The sequence below is a fragment of the Scyliorhinus canicula genome, chromosome 3 (assembly GCF_902713615.1).
Source record: "Scyliorhinus canicula chromosome 3, sScyCan1.1, whole genome shotgun sequence".
NCBI classification, from domain to species: domain Eukaryota; kingdom Metazoa; phylum Chordata; class Chondrichthyes; order Carcharhiniformes; family Scyliorhinidae; genus Scyliorhinus; species Scyliorhinus canicula.
The window spans coordinates 48,523,987-48,542,582 of record NC_052148.1 but is presented as its reverse complement, the minus strand read 5'-3'; the positions used below and the strand labels follow the sequence as shown (position 1 = coordinate 48,542,582).

At 46.5% G+C, this 18,596-nt stretch overlaps 1 protein-coding gene across 4 annotated transcripts in view; it reads left to right on the top strand.

The window, feature by feature from the left end:
* myo5b (myosin VB) overlaps positions 1 to 18,596 on the top strand; it is a 299,598-nt gene that overhangs the window by 215,269 nt on the left and 65,733 nt on the right. For all 4 annotated transcript variants that reach the window (XM_038790508.1, XM_038790510.1, XM_038790509.1 and 1 more), the window contains exons 21-26: positions 2,097 to 2,336; positions 3,548 to 3,784; positions 9,643 to 9,736; positions 13,860 to 14,008; positions 16,192 to 16,311; positions 17,710 to 17,844. In XM_038790508.1, the coding sequence (XP_038646436.1) occupies positions 2,097 to 2,336; positions 3,548 to 3,784; positions 9,643 to 9,736; positions 13,860 to 14,008; positions 16,192 to 16,311; positions 17,710 to 17,844 (975 nt within the window). The remainder of the gene's footprint in view (positions 1 to 2,096; positions 2,337 to 3,547; positions 3,785 to 9,642; positions 9,737 to 13,859; positions 14,009 to 16,191; positions 16,312 to 17,709; positions 17,845 to 18,596) is intronic.

Genomic DNA, 18,596 nt, shown 5'->3' with positions numbered 1-18,596 from the left:
TGTTTGAAATCTCCCAGGCCTTGTTGAGCGTATCACCGACTCTAGCCTGCCAGTGTAGCAGACAGCTTTATATCTGCAGAATAAGGAGGGCTGGGGGAGGTAGATCTGAAATCACGGCAACGCACTTGTTCCCTGTGTGTGCACAACTCTCGCTGATCTTGTCATGCGAACACTGGAGGATAAATAGATCATCCATCTTCCTTCCCGAGCTAACTCTGCATCCAGATCACCGGAGAGGAAAATTATGAACCATTTTGTTATTAATCGAGAGCGGGAACTGAGAACATAAATGAAAAAATCATAAACCGGTCAACCACCATTTCAATAATTTGACCTTTTAAAAAAAATGCTTCCAACTAAGCAGCAATTTAGCGAGGCCAATCCACCTACCCTGCGCATCTTTGGGTTGTGGAGGTGAGACCCACGCAGACACTGGGAGAATGTGCAAACTCCACACGGACAGTGACCCGGGGCCGGGAACAATAATCTGATCTTTGACTGCCTCATATATCTAGTTTCAGTTTGTACAACAATTCTAATGAGTAAATCTGATTCACTTAATGTCATTTTGCGTAAAGTTGCATTTTCCAAGAATGCAACAACGCCATTGAGTGAGGAATTGCTGTAGTTCTATTTGTGATTGATTTACTCCTTGAAGCTTTGTGTTAATTGAATTTTGTGAGCCTAGACGTTGAAAATTGTGTTTTTTAGGCCTGTTACCCAAAGGACAAATTCTAAATAGAACTCCAGGATTGGTTAGTATTGGCAGGGTTAGATATTTGCAAATGACATGGAATGTGGATTTGTATCTGATCCTTGAGGCTTTGTAGTTGCATACATCAGCAGTCAACAAAGTCAAGAGCTTTGACACTCTGCCATCTACCTTTTATATTCTCTACATCTTCCATTACTCTCTCTTGTTAATCATGTAATTTTTATGTTTAATCTTTCCGCCTATTTTTATTGAAAACCCAATCTGCCTTGAGTGCCTCAGGTCTTTCTCATTAAAATTCAATATATTTTTTGAACTCACTCTGAAGACTCATGTTCATGTTACGCGAGTGTTGGATAGCACCTTTTCAATAACATTTTCGTGGCACACAGTAGAATGCAGGAAGAGTTGAACCATTCACATTTGTAAGTGAATGTGCCAAAATGATGCATCTTATTGCAGTGCACAGTGTTAGTGGGGTGGTTAAATTTTAATTGAAAATGAAAGTCATTGCAATAAATGTGGTCTGTAGTACAACAAACCCATTACACAACTGATCCCCTGACAATGGAATGGTGAAAAAAATCAACGGGGTTGTAAGTACCCTCATCTGGACGGATTGTTCTAAATCTTGAGGAGGATGTTGAAATTCATTCAGTGCTTTATATAATGGCTTTATTTTTAACAATGCCCATTTCCTTCTCGGGTAAATGAACATTGGGGGCCGGTTTAGCTCAGTTGGTTGGACAGCTGGTTTGTTAAGCAGAGCGAGTGCCAACAGCACTGGTTCAATTCCCGTACTGGCTGAGGTTATTTATGAAGGCCCCGCCTTCTCGACCTTGCCCCTCACCTGAGGTGTGGCAATCTTCCGATTAAATCACCACCAGTCAGCTCTCCCCCTCAAAGCAGCCTATGGTCACCTGGGACAATGGCGACTTTACTTTTAAATGTTTGTGCTTTTCATAGAATCATAGAAATCATAGAATTTACAGTGCCATTTGGCCCATCAAGTCTGCACCGGCTCTTGGAAAGAGCACCCTACTTAAACCCACACCTGCACCCTACCCCTATAACCCAGCAACCCCATGTAACCTAAGGGCAATTTAGCACGGCCAATCCACCTAACCTGCATACCTTTGGACTGGGTGGAAACCGGAGCACCCGGAAGAAACCCACGCAGACACGGGAAGAACGTGCAGACTCTGCACAGTGACCCAAGCAGGAGTCGCACATGGGAGACTTGCTGTCTTGGGAATTGTAGCTATGAATCCAAAACCTGTCATTTTGTGGTCTTGGGGCTGTATTTCGATGTCCTCTCTTCTGCGTAGGTGATTGAGTGGTGCCGGGTTTTTCCTGATCTTTCTGTGTCATCTAATTCCCACAGTTGCTCCGGCAGCACAAAGCCAGTATTATTCAGAAGTGTGTAAGGGGCTGGATGGCTCGAAAGAGGTTCTGCCGGATACGCAATGCGGTCATCTATCTCCAGTGCTGCTACCGGCGCATGAAGGCACGCCGTGAGTTAAAGACGCTGAAGATTGAAGCAAAGTCAGTCGAACACTACAAGAAACTCACCAGCGGAATGGAAAACAAAGTGGTTCAGCTTCAAAGAAAAGTGGATGATCAAGTAAGAATGGCCTTGGTTTAATTTCCAAGTTCAATGTAAATTTAGGAAGTGCTATTAAATAAAAATGGGAACGGGTGAATAATGCTCCCATTTGTATATTTGCTTTACTGTGTCTAAGTAAATGAAATTCGAAGTGCGGAATTTTTGGCAATCGTGTCTAATTTTGAGTGTAAATACTGATTCATTTGAATAATGAAAGCAATTTTTCATCCTGATTTTCCTCCCCTTTCTTACCTTTTCTTTAAACTGTGCTTCCCAAATGTTTTCCTGATGTGACCCCGTTTTAATGCCTTAAACTTTGTATAACCCCAAAGTGAAAATTGGGGAGTGGGGGGGGAAAGAGTGGAGGAAACTTGAGGGGAATAGGTGGGGGCGGGGGGGAGGAGAGAAAGAATTGCTGAGCAGGGGTTGACTTGTAGTGGGGTTTATGTGATGACACCAGTTTTCATCTCTGCACAATATTGCATTACTAAACAATAATCATTATGTATTTTCCAAACTTTGCAGTTTCATCCCAACAATACATAGAATATAGCCCGGGAGTGAGCTTTTGCCATCATTTGTGCCCATCAACAAAGCTTCTGTTCCGTTTTAGTTCAGTCTCCAATTCATGGCCTCCATTCACCTGAATCTCTTGATGGATATTAGTAGCACTGTCTTTTCCTTTTCCTATGTTGGGAGAAGAAGGCATTCTACTCACCTTCCCCAAGCCCCACCTAAATGAAAGGCTTTATAATAGAACATTTGTCACTCTCCTTGTCGGGAAACGCTCGGCATCCACTTAAAGATCTCCAGCTGTGAGATGTTTTTAATTCTCTGGGTATGGGCCTTGCTACCAAATCTGACATCTACTGCTAATCCCTGGTGCCTCTTGATGTGGTGGCACTGGTGGGCATTCTCAATCCAATATAGAGACAACCCAGCACTCCCAGAGCATCACATTGAAGCATTCCTGAAAATTGCCTTTGAGAAAAACTCTGTTTAGGATAGTAGCCTTCAGTACAAAGTTCATGAAAACCGTGTTCCAGATTGAGTAGTGGATAGAAACCTCCCAGGTTTTTAGTAATATTTGAAAATGTTCTCAGTTGGGAATCACCCACTTGGGTTCATCTTTATAAGAGAGAACTTTCTGTTATGTGTTTTGTGAAGTCCAGAGCAGTGCATGTGATTTCATCCATACAGTTGATCCATGCTTATGATCTTTTCCTCAGAACAAGGAGCACAAGACGTTGGCCGAGCAGCTAATGGCAGTGACCACGGCACAAGCTACCGAAATCAATAAGCTTAGCAAGGAGTTGGACCGATGTCGGGAACACCAGGGAGATGAGAACCGAACAACTAGTTTACAGGAGGAGATTGAGAAACTCCGCAAGGAACTTGAGAAATCCCAGGCAGAACGCAACATCCTGGTTGACACCCACACCAGAGAGAAAACGGAACTTCAGCAGGTAATTGAAACCTGGAAGTAATGTTAAGCCAGTTAATAACTGAAAAACACTTGACCAACTCCAGATAATTCCGTTCAAAAAATAATATTGACCTAGCTTATCTTCCCACTTGGATAATAAATTAAAAGGGCATATTGTGATTGATTGTTTATTCCACCAACGTTGGACATCTCGGAGAATGACTTTTATACGTATTCAGTGCTCATACTTGGTGTATGAACCAGCTCCTGCTGCCTTCAGCCCTCAGGCGTTGATGGAAACGCGTTGAAAATGATTACTGTGAGCTTTTCATGAAGATTTCTTTAAGAGTCTCTGTGCTCTTGTGTTTGTGATTAATTGTTACCTGGATACTGTGGGCATTCAGATGTCTATTTTGCTTGGGGTTTCTGAATTCACACGCACCAAACTATCCATATGAAAAACGTAAATAACACCATAGGAACAGGTCATGCAACTTGTCTCACCTCTAATGGTGCTTGTTCCTCAACCAGATTTATCTACATTCACTGTTCCTTTCCATATTCATATTTATAATTTTTCCTTCAGAATTCAGTGAACATTTAGTTTGAAGTGCATTTCTAATCTTTGCCTCAGTAGCTACTCGGTTGTCTCTGAAGAGCTTATTGGAGCTAACCTAACCTCCCTCTCCCTATTTCCCCAGTGTTATCTGCGAATTTTCTATTGATTCGGCAACTGCTGGAATCAATTTTTCTCAATTTAGTTTTTTTAAACCTTTCATTACACACAAGAATAACTTTCAGTCTGTTCTTTTATTTTTTAAAAACTGGGACGAAATTCTCCCAAAAGATTTCTGACTGTGGTCTCCGGCAGGAAATGAGGTGTGATTCCCGCCAGGTGGTTGGGTGCGATCCGGATCGTAATCCACCCACTTTTAGAATTTTTTTTGGATGAGGACAAATTTTGAACCAGGACTGTGAGGGGCGGGGCCTAAACATGTCAGCAAGCATGCTTCATAGAGATGAATGGCGGCCCAATCTCAAAATAACTATGATGTGGAGATGCTGGTCAGTCTCACTCACCTGAGGAAGGAGCTGTGCTCTGAAAGCTAGTGATTCTAAATAAACCTGTTGGTCTTTAACCTGGTGTTGTAAGACTTCTTACAATCTCAAAATGACAGTAAAGCCATGCAATGGGGTCACCAAATGTCCTCTGACTTCATGCCCCCCTTTCAGCCCCCCCAATTCATATGCATGTTTCAGACACCCCCTCCCTCCCATTTCAGTACCCCCTTCCAGCCCTGCATCCTTTCAGTGCCAGGTTGCCACTGTCGGGGTGCCAGGGCCGTCCCGGACCACCTGGGGTCTCCAATGTCCTCGTAGCCCACAGTGCAGTCAACACTTCTGGGGCTAGATTTTCCATTGAGAGCTCCCCCCCCCAGAGAATTTTGCTGCACTGTTTGTTGGCTGCGGGATTCTCTACTCCCACCATTTGGCAATGGGATTTCCCATTGAAACCACCCCACGCTGCCGGGAAACCAACGAATGGGGGTGCACCGCCAGTGAGACCAGAGAATCCCCCCGCCAGCAAACAGCCGGAGAATTCCAGCCCTGCTGTCCAGTGGTGGGGACCAGTTGTGATTCCCCCTGGCTTCTCACTGCGCTGGTGGGAGGGGGGGGGGGGGGGGGGGGGGGAATACCAGGAGCCGGGAGAATCTGGCTTCAAGCTGTCCCGGCATATTTAAATAGGAATTCGAATGTGCAAATCTGAGCGTGAACCAGATTATGCCAGCTGCAGCAAGCTGGGAGCATCGCACATTGTTTCGTGCCTGACGTAAACCCCGTTGAGGGGCACTTCCGCTACTCTCCTGACACAGTGAGATGTGCACCGGGCGCGATGCAGCCAGAGAATCTCATCCCCCCCACCCCCCAAATGTTTCTTCACAACTATAATCTTTCATTCTTATGAATCTTTGCTATATGGCTGCAATACAGTTCCCAAAAAGGGAAGCTGAAGTTAACACAATACTAATGCATGACCTATTTCCTTTCTTTATATTCAATGCCCACTACATAAACGAATAGCCCTGTTTGTCACTTTATTGTCTTTCCGTACTGCAAGGTCACCTGGAGTGAAATTCTTAATGAAAGGATCTGGCCCTTTATAAAGTTCTACTGAAATCCTTTAACTATTTTTATGTTCATATTTAAAACATCTGTTCGTCTACCGGGAGAAATTATTTTTGGCTTGGAAGGCAAATTTGTTTTTGGCTGTAAAATGTGCCGAATGATGTATAAAATCATTTTCCCCCTTTGGAATATAAATCCCATGCCTTCAGCGTTTAATTCCACTTGAGTAAGTTCTAAATCCACCGTCACTACAAACTGCACTTCTGTGTATTTGAGTTTATTAACGTGTAATGAAAGTGTTGAGTACAGAGCGAGGTCAGCATTTGTGAAGTCGTTGGTCAGTTTTTGCCAATTTTCCACATTAGCGTGTGTGAGGACGCTTTTTAAAATTAAGATTATGACACTATTTGGGCAGTGTGGATGGGATACAATGCGATATCTTACTGGAATTATTCGTGACCTGAAAGTGGTTGAAACTGATAGTGGAAAGAAGTGGTAAAATGTTATAACCTCCAACAGTTGCGTACACGAGTGATGAAAAAAGCTATCAGAGAAGAGCGGCCTCCAATGCAGAAAATTGTGCTGCAAATATACTGATATTTTGCAGCATAATTTGCACACCATGGTGCTGTTTGCCTCAGTAGTTGATTCAGATCATCCGCATTACTGCTGCCTGTGTAAACAGAACCAAAGGGTCATGCCTTTGCTTTGCATACATATTACCTGAGAGCGAGAAATCAATCACTGCATCAAGTCCATGGACAAAGTCTGATGTTTCTGTGAACCACTGATAAACTCCATGGAATTCAATTAATCTGTGTCTGCTTAGTTTGATTATATCTGTAAATTATAGCAACTGAGTAATCGGGCTGGATTTTATGCTCCACCATCGGTGGATTTGAAGGCGGGTTCACATAAAATCTAGCGGCTGGCTTTTGCACCACCCTCCCGCCAGGGGAAGGGAGGGATCAGGTAGCCTGCCCATAATTTTCCTGAGGGGGGTGGGCAGCTTACACCTTGTGGGATGCCCAGCAACTTTGTTTGTGCAGCTGGTGTTGGGGGTATGGAGATTCACTTCCCTTATGAGTCCCCCTAGCCCATCAGAGGTGCTCTTCCCTGCTGGGGAAGTCACGGTTTTCGCCGTGTCTGCCAACAGTGAGAGCGGTGATGTGGGCACAAACTCTCGCCAGAATCGGGAAACTAGAATCTTGCCATTTTCCACCCCTGTGACGTAATCAGATTCACGCTCACAATGGGCGAGAACCTCATTTTAATGTTTTTACATACATTTTAATATCATCAACCACCGCGTCACATGATTCCCCCTCACTGAATATTCATATCTTGCCAATGTTCCAACAGCTATTGAAAATGTGAATAAGTCGAGGGATCCCCAGGGGCGAAAAGATAAGTATAGCCATTCCGGGCAATGCCCTGGCACCGCTCCTTGGCACAGGTTGGCACTGTCCGTCGCCACAGTGATGGCGTAAACCATGCCCCCTGATTTTTTTCTTTTGGAGTGGCTCAGGATCTGGGCTAAAAACTTGGCTGTGCAGCTGGAGAGCTACAGGGCAGGTTTCAAACTCCTCAGCTGTATGAACACGCGCGACTGTTTAACCGGTCCATTCAACACCCTCACATTCCATGTGACCAGCCTGGTCGAGGGGCTCCCTCCCCCTTCCCCTTTTTGAGCCAGCTCCCGGCCCACGTCATGTGACCCTCCAGGCACACCCTCGAATATCCACCGTCATTCCCAACTGCGCCACACCAATCACAACCATGTAAGCAACCTTGCTCCTCCACCCTCCAACACAAAACCAACCTCCCCACAATGCCTTCCTCCTGCCAAGCCCTCCAATCGTCCTTCCTCCCTCTAATTGCCCCAGCCCCAACCAACTCAACCATCCATCCCTAAAGAGTAACAAAAGGCACACTCCGCATCATGCTCCCCATGAAAACTGGCCTCCAAAAACCCACCACCAAACACTTTAAAGAGCACACAAAACTCCTCCAAAGTTCAATGTCCTCCCAGTCCATTTTCCGATGCCTCCTCTTGCATGTCGAAATAAAGCTCTCCCTTCTGGAAAGTCACCCACAAGCGGGCATGGTACAATACCCCAAATTTCACCCACTTTTTAAAGAAGGCAGCCTTAATCTGGTTAAACCCGGCCCCCCTCCTCGTCAGCTCCGCTAAACATGCTGGACACAGGACTCTTGCAATTCGGTTAGACCGCGCTCTACGTGTTTATGTCCACATCTTGAGGTGCCAAGTTACTGACCTGAACGGAGAAACCCAAATTATGAAGTTTGCATTATTTCACAGGCAGGGGGCCGCCTTCATGATATACCCTGAAGCCAAACATTGTTAGTGCCATTCAATTAGTGATGTGATGTTCCATATAAAGCAAAAGCTTCACCCATTAACTTTGCACACCCTGAGGAATGAACTCTGTGACTTCTCAATCAGACTGCAGTCAATTATGTTGATGCCAACCTGGCAATATTTTGTTGAAGGGTTTCACACCAATGGTCATTATTCAGCCAAAGGCAATTACTCGGGCTGTTTCAAAGAATATTGCAATGTTTTATTGCTGAATACCTAATAAAGTGAAGGGAGTCAATTTTCAGAGCTTTTTGTTTCTCCAAATTAGTGTCAGAGTGAAAAATCTCTACAATAAAAGTATGTTTAGAAATTGAAACTCCGAATACCTTCTGATGGAATTGCACTGAATAAATCAGCCACAATTTCTTCTGAATTGCAAGAAAGATCCTATGTAACCCTTTACTTTCAAAACAGGAATTGCCATTGTTACCATCTGGTTTTAGTGATTCTAACTTCATCTAAGCACCTTCTTGGCTCAATCACTTCTCCATTCCAAAATCACCTCATAGTGTCTGTTCCAATGGCATCAGTGATAACTTAATCAACGCACTCTCATTTTAATTTCACTTTTCTCCTAAATATTATGACCGATTCTAGAATTTATATTTGTGGGAATGACCAAAACTAAAGGTCATACATAGTTGCTAATAAATCTAGTAATTAATTCAGGAGAAACTTCTAGAGATTTGAGACTATGGAAATCGCTGCCACATGGAGTGGGTGAGGCAAAATAGCATAGGTGTATTTAACGAGAATCATAGAATCCTGATGGAATCCTATTCGGCCCATCGAGTCTGCACCGACTCTCTGAAGTGAGTCCACTCCCCTATTCATTCCACCCTAACCTCGTAATGTAACCACATCCCTGGACACTAAGGGGTAATTTAGCATGGTCAGTCCACCTAACCAGCATATCTTTGGACTGTGGGAGGAAACCGGAACACCCTGAGGAAACCCACTCAAATGTGGGGGCATTGTGTAAACTCCACACAGATATTCACCCAAAGCTAGAATCGAACCCAGGACCCTGGTGCTGCGAGGCAGCAATGATAACTGCTGTGCCACCCTGCTATTAAAGAAGTACTGAGGACAAAAGGAATAGAAGGATATAGGGTGGGATCAAGTGGACTGGTAAGAGGAACATGTGGAGCATAGACTCGTTTGGACAAAGTGAATGCAGCACCATTCAGAGTTTAATAATTTACTCATGCTGATTGCCAAGCATGACATACAAATCACAGGGGTATGGCAGACTGTTGTTAAAATATATAACAGCACAAGGCAACACTCCTGGGCGTTTAATATTTTATGTTATATTACCCAAAGCAAGTGTCATTTTAATCAGTAACTATGTGGTCAAGTGGTTGTTTTTGATTTTCTCTTGCTAGAATGTGCTGAATCTGGAGAAGGAGAATGCAATGCTGAAAAATGAGAAAGAGGAGCTGAACCAGAGCATCAAGAATGAGTCCAAGAATCTAGCAGGTCCGATTAATTATAATAATAGTAATTGCTTATTGTCACAAGTAGCGAAGTTACTGTGAAAAGCCCCTAGTTGCCACATTCCGACACCTGTTCAGGGAGGCCGGTACGGGAAATGAACCTGTGCTGCTGCCTTGCTCTGCATTGCAAGCCAGCTGTTTAGCCCACTGTGTTAAACCAGCCCCTAATTATTGTGATGGTAAAAAATTCCCCTAGTTTTGCCTGTGCCCCTCTTAAACGCCTGTGATTTAGAGATATAAGAATGAGATCTGCCTGTGCTTATGGTATTCCCAAACATAGGAGGAATCTGTTTGGATTCACCAGTACTGCTGTGGGCAATCTATTCGGAAGTGTTCGTGAAAGTTGTACCTTATGAGACATGTGAAATTGTCTAATTTGTTTTTTGTTTTTTTTAAAAATAATTTTTATTGAAATTTTTACAAATATAAACATCTTAACTCTATTAACAAACAACCGCGGTAACACCCCAAGAACAATACCCACCCAACTTCAAGAGCAACTTCAAACAAAAGGAAAAAAGAAAAAAAACAAAAGATCACCCAAACAACAAAAGGGAAAGAGATAGCACCCGCCACATCACATTGCTGCTGCTGTCGGCCTATTTCCCTACCGTTCCGCCAGGAAGTCCAGGAAAGGCTGCCACCACCTGAAAAACCCTTGTACTGATCCCCTCAGGGCAAATTTCACCCTCTCCAATTTAATGAACCCCGCCATATCATTGATCCAGGCCTCCACGCTTGGGGGCCTCACATCCTTCCATTGGAGCAAGATCCTCCGCCGGGCTACTAGGGACGCAAAGGTCAGAACACTGGCCTCTATCGCCTCCTGCACTCCCGGCTCCACTGCAACCCCAAAAATTGCGAGTCCCCAGCCTGGCCTGACCCTGGATCCCACCACCCTTGACACCGTCCTTGCTACCCCCTTCCAAAACTCCCCCAGCGCTGGGCACGCCCAAAACATATGGGCGTGGTTCGCTGGGCTCCCCGAGCACCTAGCACACCTGTCCGCGCCCCCGAAAAACCTACTCATCCTCAACCCAGTCATGTGGGCCCTATGCAGCACCTTGAACTGTATGAGGCTAAGCCTCGCACAGGAAGAGGAGGAATTCACTCTCTCCAGGGCATCCGCCCACGTCCCCTCCTCAATCTCCTCACCCAGCTCCTCTTCCCATTTACCCTTCAGTTCCTCCACCGAGGCCTCGTCTACCTCCTGCATTACCCGGTATATGTCCGAAATCTTCCCTCCTCCAACCCACAACCCCAAGAGCACCCTGTCCCGTACCCCACGTGGGGGCAACAAGGGGAACCCCTCCATCTGCCTCCTGGCAAACGCCCTAACCTGCATGTACCGAAACATGTTCCCCGGGGGAGCCCAAACTTCCCCTCTAACTCCCCCAAGCTCGCGAACCTCCCCTCCACAAACAGGTCCCTCAACCTCCTAACCCCTGCCCTGTGCCAGCCCAGAAATCCGCCATCAATGCTCCCTGGGACAAACCGATGGTTCCCCCGTATCGGGGCCTCCATCGAGCCCCCCATTTCTCCCCTGTGCCGTCTCCATTGCCCCCAAATTTTGAGGGTAGCCGCCACCACCGGGCTCATGGTATACCTCGTTGGAGGGAGCGGCAACGGTGCCGTTACTAGCGCCTCCAAGCTCGTGCCCACACAAGACGCCGACTCCATCCTCTTCCATGCTGCCCCCTCCTCGTCCATTACCCACTTACGCACCATCGCTGCGTTGGCAGCCCAATAGTACCCACAGAGGTTGGGCAACGCCAGCCCCCCCCTATCTCTGCCTCGTTCCAGGAACACACTTCTAACCCTCGGAGTCCCATGCGCCCACACAAATCCCGTGATACTCCTGTTGACCCTCCTAAAAAAGGCCTTCGGGATAAGGATGGGAAGGCACTGGAACAGGAACAAAACCTCGGGAGCACCGTCATCTTAACGGACTGCACCCTCCCCGCCAGTGACAGCGGTAACATATCCCACCTCTTAAACTCCTCCTCCATCTGCTCCACCAAACTTGTGATGTTGAGCTTGTGCAGGGCCCCCCAGCTCCCCGCCACCTGGACTCCTAGGTACCTGAAGCTCTTCCCTGCCTGCTTCAGTGGGAGCCTACCAATCCCCTCCTCTTGATCCCCCGGATGTACCACAAACACCTCACTCTTGCTCAAGTTCAACTTATACCCCGAGAAACCCCCGAATTCACTAAAAATCCTCATCACCTCTGGCATCCCCCCCCACCGGGTCCGCCACATACACCAACAGGTCGTCCGCGTACAGCGACACTCGATGCTCCTCCCCACCCCGCACCAGGCCCCTCCAGTTCCCTGACTCCCTCAATGCCATGGCCAGGGGCTCAATTGCCAACGCGAAGAGCAAGGGGGACAGGGGGCATCCCTGTCTCGTCCCCGGTACAGCCGAAAGTACTCCGACCTCCTCCTATTTGTGGCTACACTCGCCATCGGGGCCTCGTAGAGCAGCCTCACCCACCGGATAAACCCCTCCCCAAACCTCTCCAACACCTCCCACAAATACTCCCACTCAACCCTATCGAAGGCCTTATCCGCATCTAATGCCACCACTATCTCCGCCTCCCCTTCCACAGCCGGCATCATCATAACGTTGAGGAGCCTTCGTACGTTTGTATTCAGCTGCCTTCCCTTCACAAACCCCGTCTGGTCCTCATGAATGACCCCGGGCACGCAATCCTCTTCTAGTGGCCAGGATCTTTGCCAGCAGCTTAGCATCGGCGTTCAGCAGCGAAATCGGCCTATATGATCCGCACTGCAGAGGGTCCTTGTCCCGCTTCAGGATCAAGGAAATTAGCGCCCATGACATAGTTGGGGGCAAAGCCCCCCCCCCCCCCCCCCCCCCCCCCCCCCCCTTGCCTCGTTAAAGGACTGAACCAACAGGGGGCCCAACAGGTCCAAATACCTTTTATAAAATTCCGCCGGAAACCCATCCGGCCCCGGTGCCTTCCCCGACTGCATGCTCCCTATCCCTTTGACCACCTCCTCCAGCTCGATCGGCGCCCCTAGTCCCTCCACCTGCTCCTCCTCCACCCTCGGGAATCGCAGCTTGTCCAAGAAGCGCCCCATTCCACCCCGCTCCACCGGGGGCTCCGACCGGTACGTTCCCCATAGAAGTCTCTGAAGACCCCATTAACATCTACTCCCCTCCGCACCACCTTCCCAGCCTTATCCGTCACTCCCCCAATCTCCCTGGCCGCGTCCCGCTTTCGGAACTGGTGTGCCAGCATCCTGCTCGCCTTCTCCCCGTATTCATACACCGCCCCCTGTGCTTTCCTCCACTGAGCTTCCGCCTTTCTGGTAGTCAATAGGTCAAATCTGGCCTGAAGGCTACGCCTCTCCCCCAGCAATCCCTCCTCTGGGGCCTCCGCATATCTCCTATCCACCTGCACCATCTCCCCTATCAGTCTCTCCCTCTCCCTCTGCTCCCCCCTCTCCCTATGGGTTCGGATGGAGATCAATTCCCCCCTCATCACCGCCTTCAATGCCTCCCAGACCGGTCCCACTCGGACCTCTCCTTTGTCATTGGCCTCAAGGTACACCTCGATACACCCCCGAACCCTCTCGGGCACCTCCTCATCTGCCAACAGCCCCGCCTCCATGTGCCAGAGCGAACGTTGGTCCCTCTCTTCCCCCAGCCCGAGGTCCATCCAGTGCGGGGCATGATCTGAAATGGCAATGGGTCTAATTTGTTTTTAAAGACTACCTTTCCATTCCTTAATACTTCTATTCTCACCTCAGTGTGCATTAAATAATCCTATTCTATTCTATGGTTCTTTCCTGGTGCTATAAACAATGAACGGCTCCTTGTTTTGTTCAATTGTAGGCTATTTTCCCCCATTGTTCCTTGTATGTTTGTAATATACCCAAAATTCATGCATGCTGGAACTCCCATTGAGTTGCAAAACAAACCAGAGGGGCTATCTGGCCTACTCCTGTTTCTATGTTCCTAAATAATGCCAAGTGTGAATAAACACCGCAAACCAAGTTTACAGGGAGCATGTGAACCTGATTAGCAACATTTATTTTCCACCTCAACCCATTGCCTATAACAGGATTGCACTGTTTCTACAGAAAAACATACACAGAAGACAGCAAAGGAAAATGAGCTGGCAAAGAAAGAGCTGGATGAAGAACGCTCTCGTTATCAAAACCTCCTTAAAGAGTATTCCCGTCTGGAGCAGCGCTACGACAATCTGCGTGATGAAATGACCCTAATTAAGGTGATGTTTCTAAACCCATTTGTGCTAATTAGTTTTTTTAATGTATACTGTGAAAATGCACAATACTTAAGACTGAGCAGGACGTATGTGTATTTCTGAATTTGGGTGCAATTTGTACCAGGAAACACCCAGAATTAGGGCCAATTTCCATCTCAGTCGCATCATAAAAAGTGGCCACGGATAGGGTGCACATCTTGGGTAAATGTTAGAAGCTCACAGACAAAGCAGATGAAAAGAGGGCATGAAAGTCATTTATGTCATTTCACAGCTAACAAGGGTGCTGGATAGGGTGAGCTTACATCTGGAATGGATCTGAGGTGCAGGGCTGTACTCAAACACAAATGAGTTTTGGATACCCAGTGCTAATCTCTCCGTTTCATGTTTCTAAAGCGCCACATATAATTCTCGTCACCGCGTGATTTGTGTTTCAATAGCCCACCAATGAGGAGTGTTAAGAGTAGTGTTTAAGGCCCACAAATTAAGCCAGTCATATCTTCCAGGTTGGTGGAAAGATAGGAATCCCGCCTACAACAATAGGACAACAGTGTGATACATAAATATGGTTACCCCCTCGGTTCATATTTTCCCCTGAATCTGTCAATAAACTGGGTGTTTGGCAATCCAGTAATCATGCTATCGAATGCCCATTCTTCTTATGTGATAAGCAATTTGAATTTAGACAGGATTTGGGGCCTCACGGTAGCATGGTGGTTAGCATCAATGCTTCACAGCTCCAGGGTCCCAGGTTCGATTCCCGGCTGGGTCACTGTCTGTGTGGAGTCTGCACGTCCTCCCCGTGTGTGCGTGGGTTTCCTCCGGGTGCTCCGGTTTCCTCCCACAGTCCAAAGATGTGCGGGTTAGGTGGATTGGCCATACTAAAATTGCCCGTAGTGTAAGGTTAATGGGGGGATTGTTGGGTTACGGGTATACGGGTTACGTGGGTTTAAGTAGGGTGATCATTGCTCGGCACAACATCGAGGGCCGAAGGGCCTGTTCTGTGCTGTACTGTTCTATGTTCTATGTTCTATATCTTTGGAAAGCACGACAGCCAAGTTTGTTTCTTATTTCTGGCCTCATCCTAAGATTATGCACCTTCAGTCAGGACTGGGCGGAATAAGCTACAGTCAATATCCTCCACCATCGAGCAAAGACACAAGTCAGTTGCACTGGCAACTCTATAGCTCTAAATGAAATTAACTAAATATCCAGATGATGGAATTAATGTGGGATCCACTGGTTTGCGTGTCTCAGTTCTCTTTGGAAAATACCTTTATCCAGTATGTCATTTGGGGAGCTCTCATAGAAAACACTTCCCTTGGGGAGGCAATGGTATCGTCACTGGACTAGTAATCCAGAGAACCATGGTAATGATCTGGGGACCCGGATTCGAATCCCACCAGGGCAGATGGTGGAGTTTGAATTCAATCTAAGAAAAAAAATCTGTAATTGGAAGTCTAATGATGACCAGGAAACCATTGTCGTAAAAATCCATCTGGTCCACTTATTATTAATATTAATGTCCTTTAGGGAAAGAAATCTGTAATCCTTACATGTGACTCAAGATCCACAGCAATGTTGTTGGCTCTTGGATACCCTCCAGCATAGACAATAAATGCCTAGCCAGCAACACCCACATCCCATGAACAAATAAAAAAACAAAGTGGCAGCACAGTGGTTAGCACTGTTCCATTCTGGCCTTGGTGGCTGTCTGTGCAAAATTTGCACTTTCTCCCTATACCTGCGTGCGTTTCCTCCGGGTGCTCCAGTTTCCTGCCACAGTCAAAAGATGTTACAGGTAAGGTGGATTGGTCATGCTTAAATTGCTCTTTGGTGTCCACAGATGTGTAGGCTCGGTGGGGTTACGGGAAAAGGGTGAGGGAGTGGGTCTGGGGACGGTGAGTCGGTGCAAACTCAATGGGCCGAATGGGCCTCCTTCTGTAAGAGTTACTGGGTTACGGGAATAGGTTGGAAGTGTAGGCTTAAGTGGGGTGCTCTTTCCAAGGGCCGGTGTAGACTCGATGGGCCGAATGGCCTCCTTCTCCACTGTAAATTCCATGATTCTATGTAGAAGTTCTGTGGTTCTAAGTCATGTTCACTTCAGGTAAGGATATCGACATTGCATGACATGGCGGCAATATAATGTTATGAAGTTCAAAAGGTTCTAATTTCTAAAATTATTCCAGCACACTCCAGGCCACCGGAGAAACCCCTCCAATCAAAGCAGTCTCGGATCAGATTCCAACTACCCTTCCATCTCTACATCTGAGGTTGGGGATACAGAGGATGTAGTACAGCTGGTGGAGGTGAGATGCATGACAGATTTGGAATTCTGTAACATCACGGCACAAATACTTACAATTCAGCAAGAAGCAATGATAAAAGGGCTAGCAGTGCATCTAAAAATAGTCAGATGTATGCCATTTTTCTCATCATAGAATCATATAGTGCAGAAGGAGACCATTTAGCTCATCAGACTCTTTGGAAGACACCTCTAATTAACGTCACTTCCCTGCTCTTTTCCAATATTCCTGCAAGTCTTTCCTTTTTTAAAAGAATATGTAGCCAACTCCCGTTTGAAAGTTATTCTCTTTCTACCGCCCTCCCAGACATGCATTCCAAATCATAACTCACTGTTGTTCTAACTGTCCTAACATCATGCTAAGCATGATGAAAGAATAACACTGGCTATCTGGGTGGCTAACTGTCTCCGTCTCCCATTGTTTTCATAGTTAGCAGAGAGTCTATTCTGTAGGTTTGATCTGACCCTCCACCAAACTTTTGTGAACTATGATTGCGGGAATGGTTGTCTGTGATGTCCCTGATTTAAAATCTCAGAAACAAGAAAGGTGTGTTAGCTTAGCCCATTAGCACAAGTGGCTAGCATTGAGGCTTCACAGCTCCAGGGTCCCAGTTTCGATTCTCCGCTGGGTCACTGTCTGTGCGGAGTCTGCATGTTCTCCCCGTGTCTGCGTGAGATTCCTCCGGGTGCTCCGGTTTCCTCCCACAGCCCAAAGACGTGCAGGTTAGGTGGATTGGCCATGATAAGTTGCCCTTCGTGACCAAAAAGGTTAGAAAGGGTTATTGGGTTACGGGGATAGGGTGGAAGTGAGAGCTTAAGTGGGTCAGTGCAGACTCGATGGGCCGAATGGCCTCCTTCTGCGCTGTATGTTCTATGTCCACAGAGCATGTGTCATCCACTCCCATTTTCAATCTCTTCCCATCCCAATTGATTTCCCGAGGGAGAGCTCTGCAGATGTGTTTCCTTGCTTCCCCAATTCCCATGGTGAAACAAGCAAAACCTATAATAACTCTCAACTCTAGACCCTACGTCAAACCAGTTGGACCTCCTTTACATGGTCTCTGCAGCCATCATAGCATCTCTCTCGTATCCTGAAACCCACCTTGCGAACAGTATATCCTTTTGCTTCAGAGGATTTTTTTGTTAAAGGAAAATAAATTAACGAACCAGCACACAAAGCTTGCTGACTACACCTGATAATGATGAATAGCTACACATGAGCTTTGTGATGCCCTGAGCAGAAATGCCTGTGTATTGTGCAGTCACCCTGGTGTAATGCATAGCTATTTTTGTCATTGTATCAATACATTTGATGACAAATCCCCGTGAGACAATTGAGGAAGCGGGCTTTCATGGAAAGTTCCCTGGTTTGGTCTATTTCAGATTCTTTTTTTCTTCACAGGAAGCTGGCTTGGAGAATGCTGCCATGGACATGACTATATTCCTGAAACTGCAGAAACGAGTGCGGGAACTGGAACAAGAAAGAAAGTCTCTGCGTGCCGAGGTTGAACGAAAAGGAGCTCCAGAAACAAACAAGGTGGTACAGTAATAAATGAATTCTGAAACCATTTGTGCATGATCTCGCTTGAAAATATTAAATTCACCAAGCTCCACGCCTCAATGCCAACTGTATTTACGATATCACAGGCAACATTTTTGTTATTGAATGATAATGGAGGTTTTCCTGTCGAAACAATCCCTCCTCCGTAGCTCATGGGTCAAATGTACCCTATGATGTGTTACAGAGCCATACAAACCAGGAAGCTTTTGGATTCAGTTCCTGCTCTGGTTTTAGCTGCAGCAGCCAGAGAGGTCCTATACTTGGCCTCCTCACCTATTAACTGGTGAAGGGAAAAGTTGCTGCAGGTTCCATTCCTTATTTCGGGTGTGGATTTTGGCTGAGGCCCAGATGATGTTAAATGGCTGAAAACGATCACTGTCCAACAACAGCATCAGTGGCTTGAGCAGGGTGGCAACAATATTTATGGAGCCACAGCATCCTTCCTTCATGAGAGACAGGGTAGAGAATGAGAAGGAAAATTAGTCCTCAAACAAACCCACAGCAAGAAGAAATGTGTCCCATGCTTAAAGAACATCTTATAAAAGCAACATGCTGAAGAGGGAGAAAATGCCCTTAAAATATCATCAAATTATGCTGTCAGAAACATTTGCCACGACATTGTCTACGTGAACGTAAATGGTGACCTGGACGCAAAATATCACAATAGTCAGAGAACAAGAGTCTTGCTGGTGAAATCTCATTCGCTGGCTTTTCCCCACCCCTCGCCA